At 42.3% G+C, this 25,495-nt stretch overlaps 2 protein-coding genes across 7 annotated transcripts; one reads left to right on the forward strand and one right to left on the reverse strand.

Moving 5' to 3' along the window:
* The first annotated feature begins 1,606 nt into the window (after window positions 1-1,606).
* Window positions 1,607-22,074, forward strand: LOC115159951 (uncharacterized). 6 transcript variants are annotated; one of them, XM_029710093.1, is made up of 3 exons: window positions 1,607-2,185; window positions 17,898-18,674; window positions 20,718-22,074. In XM_029710093.1, the coding sequence occupies exon 3, from the start codon at window positions 21,033-21,035 to the stop codon at window positions 21,993-21,995; it is 963 nt and encodes a 320-aa protein (XP_029565953.1). In that variant the 5' UTR covers window positions 1,607-2,185; window positions 17,898-18,674; window positions 20,718-21,032; the 3' UTR covers window positions 21,996-22,074. The 6 variants fall into 6 exon arrangements, with proteins under 6 accessions (XP_029565953.1, XP_029565954.1, XP_029565955.1 ...); XM_029710094.1 differs by having other exon boundaries at window positions 18,111-18,674; XM_029710095.1 differs by lacking the exon at window positions 1,607-2,185 and having other exon boundaries at window positions 17,253-18,218; window positions 18,444-18,674.
* Window positions 5,530-13,738, reverse strand: LOC115159949 (astacin-like metalloprotease toxin 5). The gene is made up of 11 exons (XM_029710091.1): window positions 13,582-13,738; window positions 13,372-13,437; window positions 13,170-13,226; window positions 12,957-13,025; window positions 12,767-12,816; window positions 9,549-9,630; window positions 9,325-9,439; window positions 8,976-9,148; window positions 7,836-7,917; window positions 5,927-6,048; window positions 5,530-5,815 (listed from the first exon to the last, which is right to left on the reverse strand). Exons 1-11 carry the CDS (start codon window positions 13,616-13,618, stop codon window positions 5,811-5,813), a joined length of 858 nt encoding a protein of 285 aa, XP_029565951.1. The 5' UTR covers window positions 13,619-13,738; the 3' UTR covers window positions 5,530-5,810.
* Window positions 22,075-25,495: the final 3,421 nt, after the last annotated feature.

Consider the following 25,495-nt stretch of genomic DNA (forward strand, 5'->3'; position numbering starts at 1 on the left):
CCAAAAGAGAAAGGAAGAGATTCTGAAGAAAAGGGTAAACAACGATGACAAGAACGATGACACTGAGGCCTCCTGCTCCTCTGCAGTAGAACAATCCAATACCCCTGCCACAGCCCCCGAGCGCCCAGCCAGCCCAGACGCCACGCCAGTGGCCGCCCGAGAGGACACTCAGGGGGACACCCAGCAGGACCTGGTAGAGGTTGTGAATGTGCTCAAGAGGCAATCATCTGATCTATACCTGCCTGACGACGTATGTGAGGAGTCACTCACATGGAAATCCATTTACGAGGAGCTGTGCCCGCTCGCTCACAGGGTGAACACAGAAGCTGACTACATCAAGGCGCTCCGCGTCATCACTGAGAAGGCTGTGACTCCCTCGTGCTCGTCTGAGGATGATGTGTCTCAGAGTGTGAGTGAGGACACAAGTCAGGAGGGGAGTAGTGAAAGTGAGGAGAGCATGAGTGGACAACAGCAGAGATGTCTACACAGAGATCCTTATGGTGAGAGGGACAGGAAGGAGATTGATAGTGGTAAAATGGAAGGGAGATATGCAACCGCCAATGCAATGTCTATGATGGCGAGCCGAGGGAAAGAAGAACTTAATGCCATGAGCTACGCAGACAGGATCAAATATTTCAAGGACGAGGCTAAGAGAAATGAAGAGATGATGAAGATCGAAAGGAGGAAGGAAAAAGCCAGGGACGAAGAGCTCAAGAAGTGGGAAAAGAGACAGAAGAAATTGAATGAGGAGGAAAGGAAAAGGACAGAAAATATGGAAAAAAAACAAGTTAGAGGAGCAGAGGAAAAGGGAGAAGGCAGAGATGAAACTAAAGATCGAACATGAGAAAAAGAGACGAGAGCAAGAGAAAAAGAGAGAGAAAAAAGAAAGAAAAAAGCAGGAGATGCAACAGAAGGCCCGTGAAAAAGAAGAGAAAAAGAGGGCAGAGGAAGAGAAAAAGATGGAGAAAAAGAGGGAAGAGAAGTTGAAAAAGATTGAGAAACAGAGGATGGAGGAGGAGAGGAACAGGGAAAAGGAGAGAATGAAGGTGTTGGAGATGCAGCAAAAGGCACGAGAGAAAGAAGAGAAGAGGAGGAAAGAGGAACAGAAAAGAAGATTGAAGATACAGCAGGAACAAGAGAAGGAGGAACAGAAACGGCAGACAAGGATACGAGACGAGGATAAGAAGAGAGCAGAGCTTCAAAAAAAAAAAGATCACGAGGCCAGGTTCAAGATGGAGATGGAGAAACTATATGAGAGAGAAGAGAGGAATGCACAGATTGAAAGAGAAAAGAGGCATGCGCTGTGTCAGAAAAAAGGGCAGACACAGAGAGCAAAACAGGTGGTGGTAAACGAGGTCACATCGTCTACATCTGACGCCTCTGTGCGGAGGGAAGAGAGGGAGCAGCGTCCAGAGACCGCTCTGCGAAGAACAAGGAAGAAGCAGAAGAAATTGGCGGACGAGTCAATGACAACTTTTGAGTAGATGACAAAAGAAAGGGAGCAGACAAAAGAAGAAATGTACAAGTCAATGCTCCTAGATATGTTAATATATGTAAATAAACAAAAACAAATTCGATTGTTTAAAGAGAAAAAAACAAAAACAAAACGAGAAAATGAGCAAAAGCAGGAAAAAACTATAAGGAAGCCAGGCATGAGGGTGAAGAGGAGAAAACATGAGAGAGGAGGAAGGGAGACCAGAGTGGTTTATCAGGAGGGAAGTAGGATATATAGAATAGTTCTGAGGACAGAATCGGTAGGACCATGGGATAAAAGATAAATGAGATCAGCAGTAAAGGAGAGCTGAGTGGATCAAAACAAAGTTATGGAAAACACAAGGGGGAGGCAAGATAAACAGAGACCCAGAGAAAAGAGGTAATAGAGAGGCGATGGAACTAGAATTCCAATGTACGAATGGCCAAAATAACTATCTAAATAACTAAGGATGAGCAGGAAAGGAGAAGACCAAGAGCACAGGAAAAAGAGCCAACAGACATGTCAAAAAGAAATGAAGTCTGCCTCTTCTACTTCTCTTTTAAAGTTGCTTTGGTTTCCTTTTGTCCTCTTTCTAAGCCTGTTCAAGTCTGAGATAGATGAGAAGAGCAGCCAAAGAAACAGATCTGTTGAAGCATCAATTGGAAAGGATGGGAGGGTTGGAGGAGGAGCACAGCTCCATGACTACATTAGGTAAGTGTTTACTATCAAAGCCTGTTCTCTGTAGACAACTGTATTAGTGTTGATAGAAGTTCATTTATGCAATGTCTTTCAACTCAAACACTACAATTCCTGATCTCATGTGATTATTCACCTCATGTGAGTGGGCTTTCGGATGTTTTTTTCTTGAAACAGATTGTGGCATATGAGGTCACTTTATCTGTTGAAGCATCAATAGGAAAGGATCAAAGGGAGGGAGGCAGGAAGAGGAAAACACAGAAGAGCAGATGAGGTAAATGCTTGGGCTTGTGATGAGAGGATAGGGGCTCCAGAACTGGGGTTCATGATTGAAAATGCTCAGACAAATGTATTACTGTGAATCCCATTTGTTCAATGACTATTTGATGAATTCCTGACGGGATAATTGTTTTACAGGAGCACTCTATGTTCTGCTTCCATGTGGATTGACAGCATTGCTTTCATGAGCTGCTGGAGGACACCCTGGAAGAAGAGGGAGAGGGTCTATGATAGGCAGTTTGCCATGGCCATAAATGGGCTTTTGGGTGTTAATTCTTCCTGCATTATATCATACAACTTTACAATAAAAATGAATTGCAAGCATCAGCCTTTTCTGTTTGAGTGTGATCAGCGCAGTGGTAGTAAGATTAGTGTAAACCCATGGAATATTCTGGCCTTCTAGGCAGAGTTCCTCTGTCCAGTGTCTGTGTTCTTTTGCCAAGTGTCTGTGTTCTTTTGCCAATCTTAATCTTTTTATTGGCCAGTCAGATATGGCTTTTTCTTTGCAACTTTGCCTAGAATGCCAGCATCACGGAGTCGCCTCTTCACTGTTGACGTTGAGACTGGTGTTTTGCGGGTACTATTTAAAGAAGCTGCCAGTTGAGGCATCTATTTCTCAAACTAGACACTCTAATGTACTCTTGCTCAGTTGTGCACTGGGGCCTCCCACTCTTTCTATTCTGGTTATTGCCGGTTTGCACGGTTCTGTGGAGTAGTACACAGCGTTGTACGAGATTTTCAGATTTTCAGTTTCAGTTTGAGACTGTAATCGAACCCACAAATGCTGATGCTCCAGATACCCAACTAGTCTAAAGGCCAGTTTTATTGCTTCTTTAATCAGAACAGTTTTCAGCTGTGCTAACGTAATTGCAAAAGGGCTTTCTGATGATCAATTTGCCTTTAAAAATGATACATTTGCATTAGCTAACAATGTGCCATTGGAACACAGAAGTTATGGTTGCTGATAATGGGCCTCTGTACAACTATGTACAGTTGAAGTCGGAAGTTTACGTACACTTAGGTTGGAGTCATTAAAACTCATTTTTCAACCACTCCACACATTTCTTGTTAACAAACTATAGTTTTAACTAGTCGGTTAGGACACCTACTGTGTGCATGACACAAGTAATTTCTCCAACAATTGTTTACAAACGGATTATTTCACTTATAATTCACTGTATCACAATTCCAGTGGTTCAGAAGTTAACATACACTAAGTTGACTGTGCCTTTAATAAACAGCTTGTACAATTGCAGAAAATGATGTCATGGCTTTAGAAGCTTCTGATAGGCTAATTGACATCATTTATTCAATTGGAGGTGTACCTGTAGATATATTTCAAGGCCTACCTTCAAACTCAGTGCCTCTTTGCTTGACATCATGGGAAAATCAAAAGAAATCAGCCAAGACCTCAGAAAAAAATTGTAGGCCTCCACAAGTCTGGTTCATCCTTGGGAGTATTTTCCAAACGCCAGAAGGTACCACGTTCACCTGTACAAGCAATAGTATGCAAGTACAAACACCATCAGACCACGCAGCATCATACCGCTCAGGAAGGAGACGCGTTCTGTCTCCTAGAGATGAGCGTACTTTGGTGCGAAAAGTGCAAATCAATCCCAGAACAACAGCAAAGGACCATGTGAAAATGCTGGAGGAAACATGTACAACGTATCTATATCCACAGTAAAACGAGTTCTATATCAACATAACCTGAAAGGCCGCTCAGCAAGGAAGAAGCCACTTCTCCAAAACCGCCATAAAAAAGCCAACTGCACACGGGGACAAAGACCATACTTTTTAAAGAATTGTCTTCTGCTCTGATGAAAAAAATAAATAAAACTGTTTGGCCATAATGACCATCATTATGTTTGGAGGAAAAAGGGGGAGGCTTGCAAGCCAAAGAACACCATCCCAACCGTGAAGCACGGGGGTTGCAGCATCATGTTGTGGGGGTGCTTTGCTGCAGGAGGGACTGGTGAACGTCACAACATAGATGGCATCATGAGTGAGGAAAGTCATGTGGATATATTTCAGCAACATCAAGACATGTCAGAAAGTTAAAGCTTGGTCGCAAATGGGTCTTCCAAATGGACAACGACTCCAAGCATACTTCCAAAGTTGTGGCAAAATGGCTGAAGGACAACAAAGTCAAGGTATTGGAGTGGCCATCACAGAGCCCTGACTTCAATCCTATAGAGAATTTGTGGGCAGAACTGAAAAAGCGTGTGAGAGCAAGTAGGCCTACAAACCTGACTCAGTTACAACAGTTCTGTCAGGAGGAATGGGCCAAAATTCACCCAACTTATTGTGGGAAGCTTGTGGAAGGCTACCCAAAATGTTTGACCCAAGTTAAACAATTTAAAGGCAATGCTACCAAATACTAATTGAGTGTATGTAAACTTCTGACCCACTGGGAATGTGATGAAAGATATAGAAGCTGAAATAAATCTCGATTATTCTGACATTTCATTCTTAAAATATAGTGGTGATCCTAACTGACCTAAGACAGGGAATTTTTACTAGGATTAAATGCCAGGAATTGTTTAAAACTGAGTTTAAATGTATTTGGCTAAGGCGTATGTAAAACTACAATAGTTATTTACATTGTCGACACCATTTCTGATCAAGTTGATATTTAATGGACAAAAAAGGCGTTCAAAAACAAGGACATTTCTTAGTGACCCCAAACTTTTGAACGGCTGTGTGTATAAATCTTTATGTATATTGGTTTAGCATTCCTTGCTAAAAGGTGGGCCACTTCCATGGTACCGGTTATCCTGAGTTGAGCTCAAGAGTTCACCCAAGTTACCTCGCCAACTCAAGCCTGTTTCGTAGTACACCCTTCTAGAGGGCGAAATTGTTATTTTGGTGAGTCTATGATCCCTGCTGTCTAAGTCCTGTTACAGCATCATCGTTAAATAATTTGTTGCCTAGGTAGTCGGCCAAGTTTAAGGAATAACTCACCATTAATTTAAGTCTCTCCTGCTATGCTAGATCTACTTCTTCTCTGATCCCACCTTGGGATGTATGATGAGCATAGCTGAGAAGGTCCATTATAGAATGAAACAGAACACTGCAAGCAACATCACACTGACTGGATTCTTTTCAGTCTAGGTCATTTTATTTATTTCCAAGACAAGTGCAGTGGTATAGGCCTAATTCAAGGCAGCAAGAGCACACAGGAGCAATTAAACTACTGCCAGACACACGTATAATCCATCAGAAAGCTTTAAGGGACTTGTTCAACTTATTCATTGTTGAGAAGTTAAAATGTCAGTGCCATTTGTGTTGGAATCTTCAGTCGACAGCAGCGGTGTTGAAATCTTCTTCGATGGTGTCATAAATGCTAAACTGTGCATTGTTATTCTGTGAAAGACAGGACATGAACATGGTTAGAATACAGTGCGATAATGACTGCATTTACAAAGGCAGCCCAACTCTGATATTTTTCCTGTCTCTGTGTGTGCATGTCTTTACCACATTGATAGAGTTTGTTGAGGCGTGCTATGTCCAGGGGGCTCAGGTGATTTCTCTGTCCAATCTGGACTCCCCTCTTCTTGGAGTGAATAGTGGGGTTACGGTTTGATGAGAAGTAGTATCTGCCAGGAGAAACCCAACAATTGGGGATTAGAGGACTTGCTACTTTAACACAAGGACTGCGTCACAATGCCACCCTAATCCCCATATAGTGCACATAGTTTGACCAGAGCCCAGGTAAACAATAGTGACCTAAATAGGGAACCATTTGGTACACACAGGGAAATGTTACTGGAGCTGGATACTGTACAGTCGTGGCCAAAAGTTGAGAGAATGACACAAATATGAATTTCTACAAAGTTTGCTGCTTCAGTGTCTTTAGATATTTTTGTCAGATGTTACTATGGAACACGGAAGTATAATTACAAGCATTTCATAAGTGTCAAAGGCTTTTATTAACAATTACATTCAAGTTGATGCAAAGAGTCAATATTTGCAGTGTTGACCCTTTTTCAAGACCTCTGCAATCCGCCCTGGCATGCTGTCAATGAATTTCTGGGCCACATCCTGACTGATGGCAGCCCATTCTTGCATAATCAATGCTTGGAGTTTGTCAGAATTTGTGGGGTTTTGTTTGTCCACCCGCCTCTTGAGGATTGACCACAAGTTGTCAATGGGATTAGGGTCTGGGGAGTTTAATGAACATGGACCCAAATTAGCGATATTTTGTTCCCCGAGCCACTTAGTTATCACTTTTGCCTTATGGCAAGGTGCTCCATCATGCTGGAAAATCCATTGTTCATCACCAAACAGTTCCTGGATGGTTGGTACCATTCTTTATTCATGGCTGTGTTCTTAGGCAAAATTGTGAGTGAGCCCACTACCTTTGCTGAGAAGCAACCCCACACGTGAATGGTCTCAGGATGCTTTACTGTTGGCATGACACAGGACTGATGGTAGCGCTCACCTTGTCTTCTCCGGATGCCCCAAACAATCGGAAAGGGGATTGATCAGAGAAAATGACTTTACCCCAGTCCTCAGCAGTCCAATCCCTGTACCTTTTGCAGAATATCAGTCTGTCCCTGGTGTTTTTCCTGGAGAGAAGTGGCTTCTTTGCTGCCCTTCTTGACATCCTCCAAAAGTCTTCGCCTCACTGTGCATGCAGATGCACTCACACCTGCCCGCTGCCATTCCTGTACTGGTGGTGCCCCGATCCCACAGCTGAATCAACTTTAGGAGACAGTCCTGGCGCTTGCTGGGCTTCAGGGCACCCAAGAAAGTCTTCTTCACAACAATTGAACCGCTCTCCTTGAAGTTCTTGATGATGCGATAAATGGTTGATTTAGGTGCAATCTTACTGGCAGCAATATCCTTGCCTGCGAAGCCCTTTTTGTGCAAAGCAATGATGACGGCACATGTTTCCTTGCAGGTAACAATGGTTGACAGAGGAAGAACAATGATTCCAAGCACCGCCCTCCTTTTGAAGCTTCCAGTCTGTTATTCGAACTCAAGCAGCATGACAGAGTGATCTCCAGCCTTGTCCTCATCAACACTCACACCTGTATTAACGAGAGAATCACTGACATGAGATCAGCTGGTCCTTTTGTGGCAGGGCTGATATGCAGCGGAAATGTTTTGGGGGGATTCAGTTCATTTTCATGGCAAAGAGGGACTTTGCAATTAATTGCAATTCATCTGATCACTCTTTATAACATTCTGGAGTATATGCAAATTGCCATCATACAAACTGAGGCAGCAGACTGAAAATGTATATTTGTGTCCTTCTCAACTTTTGCCCACGACTGTACACAGTCACAAAACTAATATTTACTTATTGCTATCAGTTTAAAAACAAGGTGAGTAAAATTAGGACTTTAGTGGGAATAAGGAGGAGAGGAGTATGACTGACGTTCCGTAGTGCATTATGGAGTCGTAGTCATAGGGCAGGTCCTGAGTGTCTCCTTTCTTCACCTTAAAATTATTTTCTTTTCCTGGAAGTTAAAAAGAGTTACAAGAAGCAGATGTGACTGGTGGACACTGCTGGGTGTGAATGTGATATAGGGGAATGAAAATGGAAATGTAGACGAGTTGAGATGGAAACCATTAAGTTGAACCTCTAGCAGGAGGAAACTCTACAGGATTCAAGGCATGAATATTTCATCTTACCTAATGAAACCCATTGTGGGTGGTAATGTAACAAAACTGCCTTCAAAACAAGCTTACATGTTATCCCAGGATACCCATTACGGGTGGCAACTGTAAAAGGTATATTTTACACCAGGATACCCATTACGGGTGGCAACTGTAAAAGGTATATTTTACACCAGGATACCCATTACGGGTGATAACTGTAGATGACAACGTAGTGTTATTCGCGTCAGGCAAATTTAGCGAACAAGGTTGCTGCGTTCACGCCAGGGAAAATTCACAGGAGTAAACGAATTCAGTTCAATTCTACATCATTGGAAATGAGCCTGAAATACATAGTTATGCATAGTATTGGTCTCAAACTGAAGAACACTGATGGTTACTGGTGTAAGATTCTCTCTGGTGTTTACAGAACTGGTGCTGTGAGATTAGGATATCAGGATTCAAGGTAGCTATGATATTAGGCTATCAGGACCTGCTTAGACAAAGCAATTTCAACAGTAGAGAAAAGGGTTGCAATGTATGGGGAAATGAATGGCTGCACTATTTCCGTTATAATAAGTACATGATAAATGGAACGTTAAGGCATAAATGTATGAAAGACTATTCTTATTTTAAACTAAAGTGGTTCTGTCCTTGTGGTATGTAGTGTTTCATGTTGTGTGGACCCCAGGAAGAGTAACTGCTGCTTAGGCAGTACTTAATAAAATACTAAATGTCAATAGTTATTCTATACGGTCTTCACTCCAGACCACAAAAAGCTGAATCAGGTATGTTAGTGCTGGGCTGCTACTGAAGCCTGCACACTGCAGCTCTTCATGGGACAAATTGACCAGCCCTGCCCCTGATCCACATGCACTGCCCGTGAGGTGGTTTAGTATGTTGTGTTGGTGTGAGTTACCTGGGACCACGTTGTCCCACTGTATGGTGATGTATTGGTCACGGTCTGGCCGTGTGTGCTCGTGGTGCAGGCCCAGGGCATGCATCAGCTCATGACACAGGTTCCCCACGTTACAGGCTCTACCGAAGTACACAGACTGGGCCCCGCCCTGGAAACCTACATACGACGCACAGCTAGAGTTAAGTGAAGAGAGATAAAGGGGAGAGAAGCGGGAGGAGAGAAATGGAGGAGAAAGAGGCGATATGACAGGAAGAGAGGATTGAACACAGGAAAAGGAAGGAGAGGTTGTGAGTTAACTGTAAACTGCTGGGAAGGAGAGAATGTGTTAATGTGCCCACTTTGGACTCACCCTGTCCCAGAGATGAACTCTATGTAGTTCATCTCATTGGTGTATTCGTGGAAGCGGATACACGTCTGGTCTGAAATAAGCTTGAACGCTGCTAGTATAGTTTCCTTTCTGTCCACTGTGTGGATCAGAGACAATCTACCATTAGACGGTGCATATCATTCTCACTGTATTAGAAAACATCTAGTGTTACAGTGTTCATCTCTCCTACTGTATTCGACACTCACCCAGATAATCGTTGATCTTGTAGGGGATAGAAGTGACGCCTTCATTCTCAGGCCAAAGTGACTTCACAGCTAATCGGTCTTCCTGTAGGACAAACACCTAGTCTTTAATCCAGCTGTTGCTAGAGAGTATAGGCCTCAGATTAATTCAATTGTTATTTACGCGTTTCCCCTATGAATGTTTTTAAGTTCTAAAATGGTCAAACTATTTCAGTATTAATGACTAAAACCAGACTAAGTATGTAGAAAAAAAAGAATGGAGCAATATACAGTGTACTTTCCATGACAGACTGACCAGGTGAATGCTATGATCCTTAGAGGTCACCTGTTAAATCAGTGTATATGAAGAGACCGGTTAAAGGAGGATTGTTAAGCCTTGCGACATGGATCATGTCTATATGCCAGTCAGAGGGTGAATGGGCAGGACAAAATATTGAAGTACCTTTGATCAGGGTATGGTAGGTACCAGACTCACCAGTTTGAGTGTGTCAAGAACTGCAACGTTGCTGTGTATTTCACACTCAGTTTCCCGTGTGTGTGAAGAATGGTCCACCACCCAAAGGACATCCAGCCAATGGCAGTCCAGTGGTCGAAAATGGGTGACACGAATTGTGCAGAGCAACAGACGGGCTACAGTTATAGTCAATTGACAGTCCAGTAAAACATTTGTTCCCAAAGACCCCAAAAATGCTCAGCTCGTAGAACCTTGACACAAATGGGGTATGGCAGAGTTCCACTTCTTTCAGCAAAAAACTTGTTGCAGTGGACTAAGGAAACACTGGACACAGGAGAATTGGAAAAGCGTCTGGTATGATAAATGCCGTTTTTTTGCAATTTCACGCTGATGGGAGGACTAGGGTATGAAGAAAACCACATGCATCCATCATGCCGTTTGTCAACATTGCAGGCTGGTGAGTGGCAGTGGTATGCTGTGGGGTGCCTTTTCATGGCACACGTTGGGTCCCATGATAAAAGTTGAGCAACGTTTGAATGTCTTAACATAATTGAAAAATCAGGTGCATCCCTTCATGGCAGCAGTGTATCAGCAGGTTAATGCCCCATGAAACAAGGCTCGGATTGTCCAGGAATGGTTACACGAAAATTACAGTGAATTCAGCTTAGTGCAGTGGCCTGACCAGTCACCAGATCTCAATCCAATTAAGCATCTGAGGGATGAGATGGGAACAAGCCATTTCGGATTAGAGATCCACTACCAGCCAACTGGGCACAATGGTGGGAAGCATTGAGGAAATCATGTGGCCAGCATTCCTGTGGAATGCTTGACACCTTGTAGAGTCCATGCCCTGACGAACTGAGGCTTTTCTGAGGGCAAAGGGGGGGTGCAACTCAATGTTAGGTGTTCCTAATGTTTTGTAGACTATTATTTTTATATATATATATATATATATATATATATTTTAAGATCTTTTAGAAGAGAAATATATATTTTAGAAGAAAAAAGGAAAAAAAATAAATAAATAAATAAACTAAAACCGTGCAATTGGCAACGCCCACTACGATTTAAATTGAGATTGTCACTGGCCGACACACAATAAATCTATTATTTGCATGACTCACTGTGCAACAGTGTTTAACATCAATTTTTTATGACTACCTCGTCTCTGTAACCCACACATACAATTATCTGTAAGGTCTCGAACAAGCAGTGAATTTCAAACAGATTTAACTACAACGACCTATTGGTTTTCAAATAACTTGCATAAGGCACCTATTGGTAGATGGGTAAAAAAAGCAGACATTGAATATCCCTTCGAGCGTGGTGAAGTTAATAATTACACTTTGGATGGTGTTTCAATACACCCAGTCCATACAAAGATACAGGTGTCTTTCCTAAGTCAGTTGCCAGAGAAGAAGGAAACCGCTCAGGGATTTCACCATGAGCCCAATGGTGACTTTAAAACAGGTAGACTTTAATGGCTGTGATAGGAGAAAACTGAGAATGGAACTACATTTTAGTTACAATACTAACCTGATTGACAGTGAAAAGGAAGCCTGTACAGAATAAAATTATTCCAAAACATGCATCCTGTTGGCGTCAAGACACTAAAGTAATACTGCAGAAAATGTGGCAAAGCAATTATCTTTTTGTCCTGAATACAAAGTGTAATGAGAGGCAAATCCAAAAGATTACAGAGTACCACTTCATATTTTCAAGCATGGTGGATGCATCATGTTATGGGTATGCTTGTAATCGTTGCGGACTGGGGAGTTCCAGGATAAAAAAGAAACGGAATGAGATAAGCACAAGCAAGATCCTAGAGGAAATCCTGGTTTAGTCTGCTCTCTACCAGACACTGGGAGCATAATTCACCTTTCTGCAGGACAAGAAACTAAAACACAAGCGCAAATCTGCACTGGAGTTGCTTAGCAAGAAGACAGAATGTTCCCGAGTAGCCGAGTTACAGTTTTGACAAATCTACGGCAAGACCTGAAAATGGTTGTTTAGTAATGATCAACAACCAATTTGACAGCTTGAATAATTTTGAGAAGTTACACAATCCAGATGCGGAAAGCTCTTAGACTTACCCAGCGGGACTCACAGCGCTAATCGCTGCCAAAGGTGCTTCTACAAAGTATTGACGCTGGGATGCAAATAGTTTAGATATTTCCACATTTCATTTCCAATAAACTAGCAAAAATGTCTAAAACATTTTCACTGTCATTATGGGGTATTTTGTGTAGATGGGTTAGAATTTGTGTTTAATCCATTTTGAATTCAGGCTGCTTTCGGAAGGCACTGGACCAGCTTCTGGTATGCACAGACTGAAACGAATGACTGCAAAATCGTTTAAGGTTTCTTTACAAGACAGAATGTTGAATAAAACCACATTTAAACTTACTCTACTGGTGGTCCGTGGTGTTGATCCTTCAGATGGTCAAAACATCCACAGGAAAGTACTGTTAACAACTTTTTAGAGTGGCGGTACTGAAGTTGAAATTTCTATCACCTGGCACTTCAGTATGCATGCATTGTATATTTTTCCTGTGGATATTTTGGCTCAAATTTCAACCATCTGAAGGACCAACACCATGGACAACCGGTAGAGCAAGTTCAAATGTAATTCTGTTCAACAATCTGGCTTGAATGATTTTGCAGTCATTAGCTTCAGGCTGTGTATACCAGAAGGTGGTATCAATCTGATTCATCAGCCTAAAAAAAGATGCAGTAACAGGACAGAAAGCAGGGATAATAGACTCACCGAAACCAGAATGTCTCCCTCCACGATAGCAAGGTCGAACTGTAAGTCCTCTGTAACAGAGAGAGAGGGTCTGAAACAACCACACTGACACAACATGTACTAGTTACAAGTCACTACCTCCAGTGCCATTAAAGTCCAGACCTCGCAGTAGAGGTCCAGGATTGTGCGCTTCATCTAATGAATGCGTTACCTTCTCTGGTTTCAGGCATTTTAACCCAATCATTTTGTCTGTGGCGTGGTCCCATTGAGGCAGTAGAACCTAAAGGCAATTGTTAACATTAAACACATTTTGCAATATTTTATTTTTGATAGATAAGCCATGAACTTGAAGAAAACCAATGGAATTGTTTCTTTAGGCCCATCACACCAAGAGATTGACTTGAGAATCACAGTAGAGGCCTACCTGTGGCAGTGAAAGTCACATTTGTAGAATTGTTGATGGGGTTTGTAGAATTGTCCACTGAAATACAGAAAGAAAATATAAAGAGGAACAGAACAACAGTTTTGCAGTGGGGCTGGCCTACATGAACTAAAAATGGTAAACAGGCCTAGTTTTCAGCCTGTAACCTTACGAAATGAGTGGTCCCCAATGCAGGCCTGCTTACCTGTGGCAGGGAAAGTAGAATTTGAAGTAGTAACATTTGTCAAATTGGTGATGGGAACACTGCCCACTGAAATACAACAAGGGTAACATAATACATGTTACATAATAACATGGTGAACCAATTGGCGTCTACAGTGCAACTGGCCTGGCCTAACTCAAATGGAAAACACTCAAAAGTAGGATGTCACGAAAACAAAATGACTGGTCCTACCTTGGACAAACCAGATGAGAATCAGAAACCAAACCATGTTGAAACAACAATTGTCCCCCAAGATTTGGGAGAAAAAAAAACAACCAGAGAAACAGCACAAACAAATTTCTTCAATAGCTCTCCTTCCAGTCAAATAGTTGGTAGGGCAGCAATCACAAAAGAACAGGTGCCTCCTCCTTCTTCTTCTTCTTCTTCTTCTTCTTCGGTGAGGTTTAAAGATGGTTGGCATCCAATACGTTGCATTATCTCCCTCTACTGAACTATCGTATGAATCCATTACCTTTGTGATACAAAATGGGAAAGGGGGAACCGTGAAAATGTAAAATATATATATATTTAATGACTCTACTAACTAACCCTACACTCATTAAAACCCATCACCTTATTCCACTACTTTAACCCTATCTTAACCTACCCCGGGCCAACGACCCGAGAGGACGAGACACTACCACTCAACACACCCTGTAACTCTTCTGAAATCGAATCTCGTACCCCCAAGTACTTCTCTGCAGCTGCCACCACAACATCTATTTTCTATGACTTACGTGTCATCTCTGCGGTACAGCAGATAACAATTGCTATGAATGCTAAGCCAACCTCACTGAAACATATATCACTCATTGGCCTATCCCTCTGTTCTGGCAAAGATCTACTATTCACAGGGATTCTCTCTGAATCCCTCACCCTCCACTACCTTCTTCACTTCCTCTGCATACAACATCTTCTGCACTACAATGACCCTGGCCACCTAAACCTGCCTCTCTCGCACCAGACACCTCCACTTAGGGTTACCTTCACCGACTCAACGGCACCCACCATCTTTTCCACCCAACTTGAAACAGACCATGGATCAGACAAAAGGCCTGGTTCCACCTTCTTCAAAAATCTTACTCCCACTGAACCAATCGTATCTTTATCATAACCATACCCATCAATGGAAGAATTGGGCTCCAAGCTCCTCACAACAACTTCTAACCCTTCCACTCTGTTTGAACTTGATAGCAATCTTCCTCGACATACCCTCTCCCTTGTCATTGCTATCTTCAACAGATACAAACCCATCCTCTGCCTCCCTCAGTCTTTTCAACCTCCTCTCTCTTTCCCTCCAATCCTCCTCCCTTGACCAGTATAGACAGTGTTAATGTGCATCCATAGTATATAGTGAGCAGTACTGTGCATAATGTAGCAGATGCAGGAATGCCCTCATGCAGGAACACCCCGAAATGTGGGCTGCAGTTGCACACTATTGACAGAAAGACACATCAACCTCAGATAAAGCATCCGAGACAGCAAAACAGCGCTCCTCTGTCTTAGTATGTGTAGGCCATGTATCTGATGCCGTCTGGTCAAAAAGCATATAGCATGTCATACAGCCACAGTTGTAGAGCGGTCAGACTTTCTGGATGTTTAGTTCAGTCCTATGTGTTCTCTGGCCAATCTCTGATATCTTGTCGTGGATCTTGGCTATGATGGTGGGCTCCCCATTGACAGAAAATAAATATCTGCTGTGGGAAACCGTGTAGACAGTGTTAGTGTTCATGTATAGTGCAGTATAGACAGTGGTAATGTGCGTCCATAGTATAGAGTAGTGAACAGTACTGTCCATAATGTAGCATAGAGCCCATGTCGTATGTCCAGAGTGTTCCCAGAGTGGTATACCAAGAAGCAAGCTAGATCTACTCAGGGTCTTTTACATCTAGCCAGCTTCAGCTAGCTTCACATTCCAGCTCAGGCTTCATCCGTACTACGATGGTGGATTTTGCTCGTCCACCTGCCGCAAAAGGCTGTCACATGCTTCCCAGTCGAAACAGTTTAAGCTTATACATTTTGTGAAGTTTTGTTCATTTTGGTGTTTGGTAGGTTTTTTTCAGCTGTTTGCGTACACCAATTTTTGTGTTGAGGCAAGTCGAAGTTTGGTAGTCAAAGTCTACACCCCTTCATCAGTGATTGGTTCACAGTAGGGGTGGGAACTATGGACGGGATTCTTCAATGAAGTGTTTGCTATCATTCACTTGAGAATTACTGCACTAAACTGATGTGTAATTGCGCGACTAAGACCTTCTCTGCAAAAACTTACAAAATTCTATACAGATTTCTTGATGTATCTATTTTGAGCAAGTGTTTCTGGCTATATTGTTACTACGGTGGCTCAAGAGAGACAAACAGTAATATTGCCTCTTTCTCCTAGTTTTTCAAGCCAAGGTCTTTAGGAAGTGTGAGCACAGAAGTTTGCATCGCCTAGCCGAGTTCTGCTAGGAGCAAACTGAACCTATGTATGGGGACGTCTTTACTGTAGAATAGTTATTGCAAATTTGATGTAAAATAGTCCAAATTAGAGCCATCTTATGGGCAAAAGTGCCATATTTTATTATCTATTGTTAACGTCTTTGATATGCTTATCAATGCACAAGCCCTTCCTCCCCCACTCCTATCGATCTGATTTCATTGGTCCTCGCAAATCAGACACTTCATTCAGGATATATGAGAAAGCTCCGAGTTAGCCTACCCCAGAGAAGGTTCGTTTTAGAGGATTTGTTGCCTTGGAAATGTACACTGAACAAAATATACACACATTTAAAGTGTTGGTCCCATGTTTCATTAGCTGAAATAAAAAATCTCAAAAATATTCCATATGCAAAAAAAGCTTATTTCTCTCATTTTGTGCACAAATTTGTTTACATTGCTGTTAGTGAGAGTTTCTCCTTTGCCAAGGTAATCCATCCACCTGACAGGTGTGGCATATCAAGAAGATGATTAAATAGCATGATCATTACACAGGTGCACCTTGTGCTGGGGACAATACAAATCCCCTAAAATGCGCAGTTGTGTCACAATACAATGCCACAGATGCCTCAAGTTTTGAGGGAGTGTGCAATTGGCATGCTGACTGCAGGAATGTCCACCAGAGCTGTTGCTAGATAATTGAATGTTAATTTTTCAACCATAAGGTTCCTCAAACATCATTTTAGAGAATTTGTAGCCACGCTGGGAGGGAGGCTGACAAGTATTTGCATATAATAATGCCTTTTTGTGGGGACAAACTCATTCTGATTGGCTGGGCCTGGCTGCAAGTGGGTGCGCCCTCCAAGGCCCACCCAATGGCTGTGCCCCTGTACAGTCATGTGAAATCCATAGATTAGGGACTAATGAATTCATTTCAATTGACCTCCTTATATGGACTGTAACTCAGTAAATTCTTTGAAGTTGCATTTATATTGGCCTTCCGAGTGGCGAAGCGGTCTGAAGCACTGCATCTCAGTGCAAGAGGCGTCACTACAGTCCCTGGTTTGAATCCAGGCTGTATCACATTCGGCCGTGATTGGGAGTCCATAGGGTGACGCACAATTGTAAAAAAACCTGTAATGTTGCAATTATACATTCATGCAGGAGGAAATACAATGATTGCACTAGTGCATATGCGTGAAAGTGGACTGCACACAGCACATTATCCCCGGAGATGCCAAACTCGGGCAAAGTGTCCCCCATATGACGTCACAGTGATGTCATAATGAGTGGGGGAAAAAACACCTGTATCAGAGACAGTGCAAAGGTTTTCATACTCTGCCACATCCTGAAGGTTACCTTGTTGTACAATGTCTACCATTTACAACTGGAATCTACCTTGAAATTACAACACGTACAGTATTTATTATGAATACATTTCTTTCTTGTTGTCCCATGATTTTCACTTAGCAAAAAATAGTTAATGTCAACGGGAAACTGATTGTGAGGACGAACAAAGGTACTTTTTACATAGTCCTATATGCATCCCAAATCAACCCTATAAAGTACATTATCAGCCATGGTCAAAAGTAGTACACTATGTAGGGAATAGGGTCCCATCAGAGGACAAACACTCATGATGCATCATGGACAGTAGCTGTGAAGTGATACACATTGCTACAGTGTGGTTTTTACTATGTTTATGAGCTTACTAGTACTAAATATACTGTATTTCAAACATAGAAGTGGATTAATTGGATAATAGGCCTATGTGGCTCTGGTGATTTGTTGTCTGTCAGGGTGGGTGTGGTCTCCCATGGCACCACATTACATCACAATCGTGATGTCATAAATAATTGTATTCTGATATGATGACAGCCTAAATGGTTTGCCATTTTCGGCAACACTTACAAGTTCAATTCAGGGTCAAAATCATTGCTATATTTTGGATGGTTATTTTTTAAGTGATTGATTGGTGGTAAGTAGTTGTGACCACTTCTGATTTAGTGTAAAAAGGCCTACTTTGTGACAATTTAATTTAGATGATTTAAATAATCTAATAATATTTTTAAGCCATATTGTACCTTTTTCAGGATTACTGTAATTGAAGGAACTATGGGAAAGTTCTCCTTCCAAAGGCTCATCATAAGAATGGTTAGAATCTCTTTTCTCTCACCACCCTCATAGTCAAAACTCCAGTGATTTAAAATCATCACTTTGACATACAGGCCTATGAGCTTTTCTAAGATTGAAAATAACAACAACCTCATTACTGACTGCATGTTTGTCATCATTTTCATTTCTAGCCATGGGCAAATCGGACTGCACAGGACAATTTCTGCACAGGAACTACTGAACTCCACAGGCTCAGAACACACCAGCCTCACAACTCCTCACAACTCCCCAGTCTTAATGTAAGTCCCATCTGCAGGCTACATCTACGACCCACTAAAGTGGTCCAGACTAATCATGTATGGACAATCAGTGTAAACGTTGTACTAACTACGGCTTGATCTAGTGTCAACATTATACCTTATTGATATTCTATATCAATGAAATACAATGGAAGGTACATAATAATCCAATGAGTAAAATAAAATATACCATGTTCTATTCTCAATATCCCTACTGCCCCAAAGGTGTGTAGGCAGGGCAAGGAGGACACCGATTCAACCCAGAAGAAGAGGAAAAAGAAGAGGCTAAATGAGAAGGGAACCCAGGTTGAACTAGGCATGCGGGAGGATATCCGTGACCTTGAACTCGCCCATTGGAGATTGGCTAGAGAGACATGGAGAACTGAGCGAGGAAACATGAGGGAGATTAAGGCGCTGTATGGAGAAATATTTAGGCTGCACCAACTCTTGGAGGAGGTAACAAGAGCAGTTTTCTTCAATCAGACTTTCATAACAGTAGATATACTGTAGTTGTTTTAGATGTTCCCAATCCTGATACACAGAAATGAGATCTAAATAGATAGAATAGTGAAATAAGAAGGCAAGAAAAAAACTGCACATTGAAGTATTCTGAGGAAGGTCTGCAATCTGCACTGGTAGTATTCTGAGGAAGGTCTGCATTCTGCACTGGTAGTATTCTCAGGAAGCTCTGAATTCTGCACTGGTAGTATTATTAAGAAGGCTCTGCATTCTGCCACTGGTAGTATTCTTAAGACGGTCTGCATTCCTGCACTGATAGTGTTCTGAGGAACGTCTGCGTTTTGCACGGTTGTATTCTTAAGAAGGTCTGCATTCTGCACTGGTAGTATTCTTAAGAAGGTCTGCATTCGCATGATAGGATTCTTAAGTCTAGAATCTGCCTGGTTATTGCAATGGTTGTATTCTTAAGAAGGTCTGCATTCTGCACTGGTAGTATTCTTAAGAAGGTCTGCATTCTGCACTGATAGTATTCTAAGAAGGTCTAGAATCTGCACTGGTAGTATTCTGAGGAAGTTCTACTTCTGCCACTGGTAGTATTATGAGTTCTGTCGGCATTATGCTCTGGTAGTATTCTGAGGAAGGTCTGCATCTGCACTGGTAGTATTCTGAGGAAGGTCTGCATTCTGCACTGGTAGTATTATGAGTTCTGTCGGCATTATGCTCTGGTAGTATTCTGAGGAGGTCTGTATTCTGAACTGGTAGTATTCTCAGGAAGCTCTGAATCTGCACTGGTAGTATTATTAAGAAGGTCTGCATTCTGCACTGGTAGTATTCTTAAGAAGGCCTGCGTTCTGCACTGGTAGTATTCTTAAGAAGGTCTAGAATCTGCACTGGTAGTATTCTGAGGAAGGTCTGCATTCTGCACTGGTAGTATTCTTAAGAAGGCCTGCGTTCTGCACTGGTAGTATTCTTAAGAAGGTCTGTATTCTGAACTGATAGTATTCTGAGGAAGGCCTGCGTTCTGCACTGGTAGTATTCTTAAGAAGGTCTGCATTCTGCAATGATAGTATTCTTAGGAAGGTCTGCATTCTTAGAATAAAGTTGAAGAAGAATGGAAGAATTTCTGAATCGGAATGATTCCAAAAGTGTGGACCTTCCCATTTTCCTAACAGGCTAATATACAGTAATTAAAACGTGTTTTCTTTATGATATTTATTACCCATACACATGTAATTGTTTTAAGATAGTAATAACAATGACCATCAAGCTATTAAGTAATAAAAATGTGTCTGTCATATTCTGAGGAAGGTCTGCATTCTGCACTGGTAGTATTCTGAGGAAGGCCTGCATTCTGCACTGGTAGTATTCTTAAGAAGGTCTAGAATCTGCACTGGTAGCATTGTGAGGAAGGTCTGCATTCTGCACTGGTAGTATTATGAGTTCTGTCGGCATTATGCTCTGGTAGTATTCTGAGGAAGGTCTGTATTCTGAACTGATAGTATTCTGAGGAAGGCCTGCGTTCTGCACTGGTAGTATTCTTAAGAAGGTCTGCATTCTGCAATGATAGTATTCTTAGGAAGGTCTGCATTCTGCACTGGTAATATTCTTAAGAAGGTCTAGAATCTGCACTGGTAGCATTGTGAGGAAGGTCTGCATTCTGCACTGGTAGTATTATGAGTTCTGTCGGCATTATGCTCTGGTAGTATTCTGAGGAAGGTCTGTATTCTGAACTGATAGTATTCTGAGGAAGGCCTGCGTTCTGCACTGGTAGTTTTCTTAAGAAGGTCTGCATTCTGCAATGGTAGTATTCTTAGGAAGGTCTGCATTCTTAGAATAAAGTTGAAAAAGAATGGAGGAATTTCTGAATCGGAATGATTCCAAAAGTGTGAACCTTCCCATTTTCCTAGTAGGCTAATATACAGTAATAAAATGTGTTTTCTCTATGATATTCATTACCCATACACTTGTAATTGTTTTAAGATTGTTATTACTATGACCATCAAGCTATTAAGTAATAAAAATGTGTCTGTCATCATACAGATTGGGGTGGATAAAGGGGTGATCAAGCAGCGCTCCACCTCCTCCATTCTTTGTCCCGTCTCCCCGACACTGCCAGCTTTCCCCCGGTACAACCTCCACAGGTACCTCGCCAACAGCCATTCGGAGCCAGACCAGCATGCTGCCGGCACCCAGAAGGACCCATCTAAGAAACATTCAATCTTTCCCCCTCTGGACACACAGAGCTGCACCTCCCCTGAAAGATGGCCTCATTCAACTTCCAAGACGTAACACCCACACGCTTCACACCGATTTGCTGTCCCATCCCACCCCCTGGTTTCCGGCCCTCCTGCCCGGATGAGACAGACCCATCCGCATGTCCACCCCAGGTCCCCATTGACTGGCCAGGCAAAGGTCAAGGATGAGGTCAAGAGGCCAGAGATTGCATCGTCTGAGGAATTGTCTGAGGAAGTTCAACGGAGAGGTGCAGAAATTGCGAACATGTATAAAGCACAGCTGATTGAGAGGATGGCCCAAAAGAGAAAGGAAGAGATTCTGAAGAAAAGGGTAAACAACGATGACAAGAACGATGACACTGAGGCCTCCTGCTCCTCTGCAGTAGAACAATCCAATACCCCTGCCACAGCCCCCGAGCGCCCAGCCAGCCCAGACGCCACGCCAGTGGCCGCCCGAGAGGACACTCAGGGGGACACCCAGCAGGACCTGGTTGAGGTTGTGAATGTGCTCAAGAGGCAATCATCTGATCTATACCTGCCTGACGACGTATGTGAGGAGTCACTCACATGGAAATCCATTTACGAGGAGCTGTGCCCGCTCGCTCACAGGGTGAACACAGAAGCTGACTACATCAAGGCGCTCCGCGTCATCACTGAGAAGGCTGTGACTCCCTCGTGCTCGTCTGAGGATGATGTGTCTCAGAGTGTGAGTGAGGACACAAGTCAGGAGGGGAGTAGTGAAAGTGAGGAGAGCATGAGTGGACAACAGCAGAGATGTCTACACAGAGATCCTTATGGTGAGAGGGACAGGAAGGAGATTGATAGTGGTAAAATGGAAGGGAGATATGCAACCGCCAATGCAATGTCTATGATGGCGAGCCGAGGGAAAGAAGAACTTAATGCCATGAGCTACGCAGACAGGATCAAATATTTCAAGGACGAGGCTAAGAGAAATGAAGAGATGATAAAGATCGAAAGGAGGAAGGAAAAAGCCAGGGACGAAGAGCTCAAGAAGTGGGAAAAGAGACAGAAGAAATTGAATGAGGAGGAAAGGAAAAGGACAGAAAATATGGAAAAAAACTAGTTAGAGGAGCAGAGGACAAGGGAGAAGGCAGAGATGAAACTAAAGATCGAACATGAGAAAAAGAGACGAGAGCAAGAGAAAAAGAGAGAGAAGAAAGAAAGAAAGAAGCAGGAGATGCAACAGAAGGCCCGTGAAAAAGAAGAGAAAAAGAGGGCAGAGGAAGAGAAAAAGATGGAGAAAAAGAGGGAAGAGAAGTTGAAAAAGATTGAGAAACAGAGGATGGAGGAGGAGAGGAACAGGGAAAAGGAGAGAATGAAGGTGTTGGAGATGCAGCAAAAGGCACGAGAGAAAGAAGAGAAGAGGAGGAAAGAGGAACAGAAAAGAAGATTGAAGATACAGCAGGAACAAGAGAAGGAGGAACAGAAACGGCAGACAAGGATACGAGACGAGGATAAGAAGAGAGCAGAGCTTCAAAAAAAAAGATCACGAGGCCAGGTTCAAGATGGAGATGGAGAAACTATATGAGAGAGAAGAGAGGAATGCACAGATTGAAAGAGAAAAGAGGCATGCGCTGTGTCAGAAAAAAGGGCAGACACAGAGAGCAAAACAGGTGGTGGTAAACGAGGTCACATCGTCTACATCTGACGCCTCTGTGCGGAGGGAAGAGAGGGAGCAGCGTCCAGAGACCGCTCTGCGAAGAACAAGGAAGAAGCAGAAGAAATTGGCGGACGAGTCAATGACAACTTTTGAGTAGATGACAAAAGAAAGGGAGCAGACAAAAGAAGAAATGTACAAGTCAATGCTCCTAGATATGTTAATATATGTAAATAAACAAAAACAAATTCGATTGTTTAAAGAGAAAAAACAAAAAACAAAACGAGAAAATGAGCAAAAGCAGGAAAAACTATAAGGAAGCCAGGCATGAGGGTGAAGAGGAGAAAACATGAGAGAGGAGGAAGGGAGACCAGAGTGGTTTATCAGGAGGGAAGTAGGATATATAGAATAGTTCTGAGGACAGAATCGGTAGGACCATGGGATAAAAGATAAATGAGATCAGCAGTAAAGGAGAGCTGAGTGGATCAAAACAAAGTTATGGAAAACACAAGGGGGAGGCAAGATAAACAGAGACCCAGAGAAAAGAGGTAATAGAGAGGCGATGGAACTAGAATTCCAATGTACGAATGGCCAAAATAACTATCTAAATAACTAAGGATGAGCAGGAAAGGAGAAGACCAAGAGCACAGGAAAAAGAGCCAACAGACATGTCAAAAAGAAATGAAGTCTGCCTCTTCTACTTCTCTTTTAAAGTTGCTTTGGTTTCCTTTTGTCCTCTTTCTAAGCCTGTTCAAGTCTGAGATAGATGAGAAGAGCAGCCAAAGAAACAGATCTGTTGAAGCATCAATTGGAAAGGATGGGAGGGTTGGAGGAGGAGCACAGCTCCATGACTACATTAGGTAAGTGTTTACTATCAAAGCCTGTTCTCTGTAGACAACTGTATTAGTGTTGATAGAAGTTCATTTATGCAATGTCTTTCAACTCAAACACTACAATTCCTGATCTCATGTGATTATTCACCTCATGTGAGCGGGCTTTCGGATGTTTTTTTCTTGAAACAGATTGTGGCATATGAGGTCACTTTATCTGTTGAAGCATCAATAGGAAAGGATCAAAGGGAGGGAGGCAGGAAGAGGAAAACACAGAAGAGCAGATGAGGTAAATGCTTGGGCTTGTGATGAGAGGATAGGGGCTCCAGAACTGGGGTTCATGATTGAAAATGCTCAGACAAATGTATTACTGTGAATCCCATTTGTTCAATGACTATTTGATGAATTCCTGACGGGATAATTGTTTTACAGGAGCACTCTATGTTCTGCTTCCATGTGGATTGACAGCATTGCTTTCATGAGCTGCTGGAGGACACCCTGGAAGAAGAGGGAGAGGGTCTATGATAGGCAGTTTGCCATGGCCATAAATGGGCTTTTGGGTGTTAATTCTTCCTGCATTATATCATACAACTTTACAATAAAAATGAATTGCAAGCATCAGCCTTTTCTGTTTGAGTGTGATCAGCGCAGTGGTAGTAAGATTAGTGTAAACCCATGGAATATTCTGGCCTTCTAGGCAGAGTTCCTCTGTCCAGTGTCTGTGTTCTTTTGCCAAGTGTCTGTGTTCTTTTGCCAATCTTAATCTTTTTATTGGCCAGTCAGATATGGCTTTTTCTTTGCAACTTTGCCTAGAATGCCAGCATCACGGAGTCGCCTCTTCACTGTTGACGTTGAGACTGGTGTTTTGCGGGTACTATTTAAAGAAGCTGCCAGTTGAGGCATCTATTTCTCAAACTAGACACTCTAATGTACTCTTGCTCAGTTGTGCACTGGGGCCTCCCACTCTTTCTATTCTGGTTATTGCCGGTTTGCACGGTTCTGTGGAGTAGTACACAGCGTTGTACGAGATTTTCAGATTTTCAGTTTCAGTTTGAGACTGTAATCGAACCCACAAATGCTGATGCTCCAGATACCCAACTAGTCTAAAGGCCAGTTTTATTGCTTCTTTAATCAGAACAGTTTTCAGCTGTGCTAACGTAATTGCAAAAGGGCTTTCTGATGATCAATTTGCCTTTAAAAATGATACATTTGCATTAGCTAACAATGTGCCATTGGAACACAGAAGTTATGGTTGCTGATAATGGGCCTCTGTACAACTATGTACAGTTGAAGTCGGAAGTTTACGTACACTTAGGTTGGAGTCATTAAAACTCATTTTTCAACCACTCCACACATTTCTTGTTAACAAACTATAGTTTTAACTAGTCGGTTAGGACACCTACTGTGTGCATGACACAAGTAATTTCTCCAACAATTGTTTACAAACGGATTATTTCACTTATAATTCACTGTATCACAATTCCAGTGGTTCAGAAGTTAACATACACTAAGTTGACTGTGCCTTTAATAAACAGCTTGTACAATTGCAGAAAATGATGTCATGGCTTTAGAAGCTTCTGATAGGCTAATTGACATCATTTTATTCAATTGGAGGTGTACCTGTAGATATATTTCAAGGCCTACCTTCAAACTCAGTGCCTCTTTGCTTGACATCATGGGAAAATCAAAAGAAATCAGCCAAGACCTCAGAAAAAAATTGTAGGCCTCCACAAGTCTGGTTCATCCTTGGGAGTATTTTCCAAACGCCAGAAGGTACCACGTTCACCTGTACAAGCAATAGTATGCAAGTACAAACACCATCAGACCACGCAGCATCATACCGCTCAGGAAGGAGACGCGTTCTGTCTCCTAGAGATGAGCGTACTTTGGTGCGAAAAGTGCAAATCAATCCCAGAACAACAGCAAAGGACCATGTGAAAATGCTGGAGGAAACATGTACAACGTATCTATATCCACAGTAAAACGAGTTCTATATCAACATAACCTGAAAGGCCGCTCAGCAAGGAAGAAGCCACTTCTCCAAAACCGCCATAAAAAAGCCAACTGCACACGGGGACAAAGACCATACTTTTTAAAGAATTGTCTTCTGCTCTGATGAAAAAAATAATAAAACTG

The sequence above is a fragment of the Salmo trutta genome, chromosome 23 (assembly GCF_901001165.1).
Source record: "Salmo trutta chromosome 23, fSalTru1.1, whole genome shotgun sequence".
NCBI lineage: Eukaryota > Metazoa > Chordata > Actinopteri > Salmoniformes > Salmonidae > Salmo > Salmo trutta.

Coding starts and splice junctions, on each gene's coding strand:
- LOC115159949 (XM_029710091.1), bottom strand. CDS start 13,618: ATGGTTTGGTTTCTGATTCTCATCTGGTTTGTCCAAG. Junction 12,817..12,956: donor AATGCCTGAAACCAGAGAAG/GTAACGCATTCA, acceptor TCTCTGTTACAG/AGGACTTACAGTTCGACCTT. Junction 6,049..7,835: donor TCCATAATGCACTACGGAAC/GTCAGTCATACT, acceptor TTCTCCTGGCAG/ATACTACTTCTCATCAAACC.
- LOC115159951 (XM_029710093.1), top strand. CDS start 21,033: ATGAGACAGACCCATCCGCATGTCCACCCCAGGTCCCCATTGACTGGC.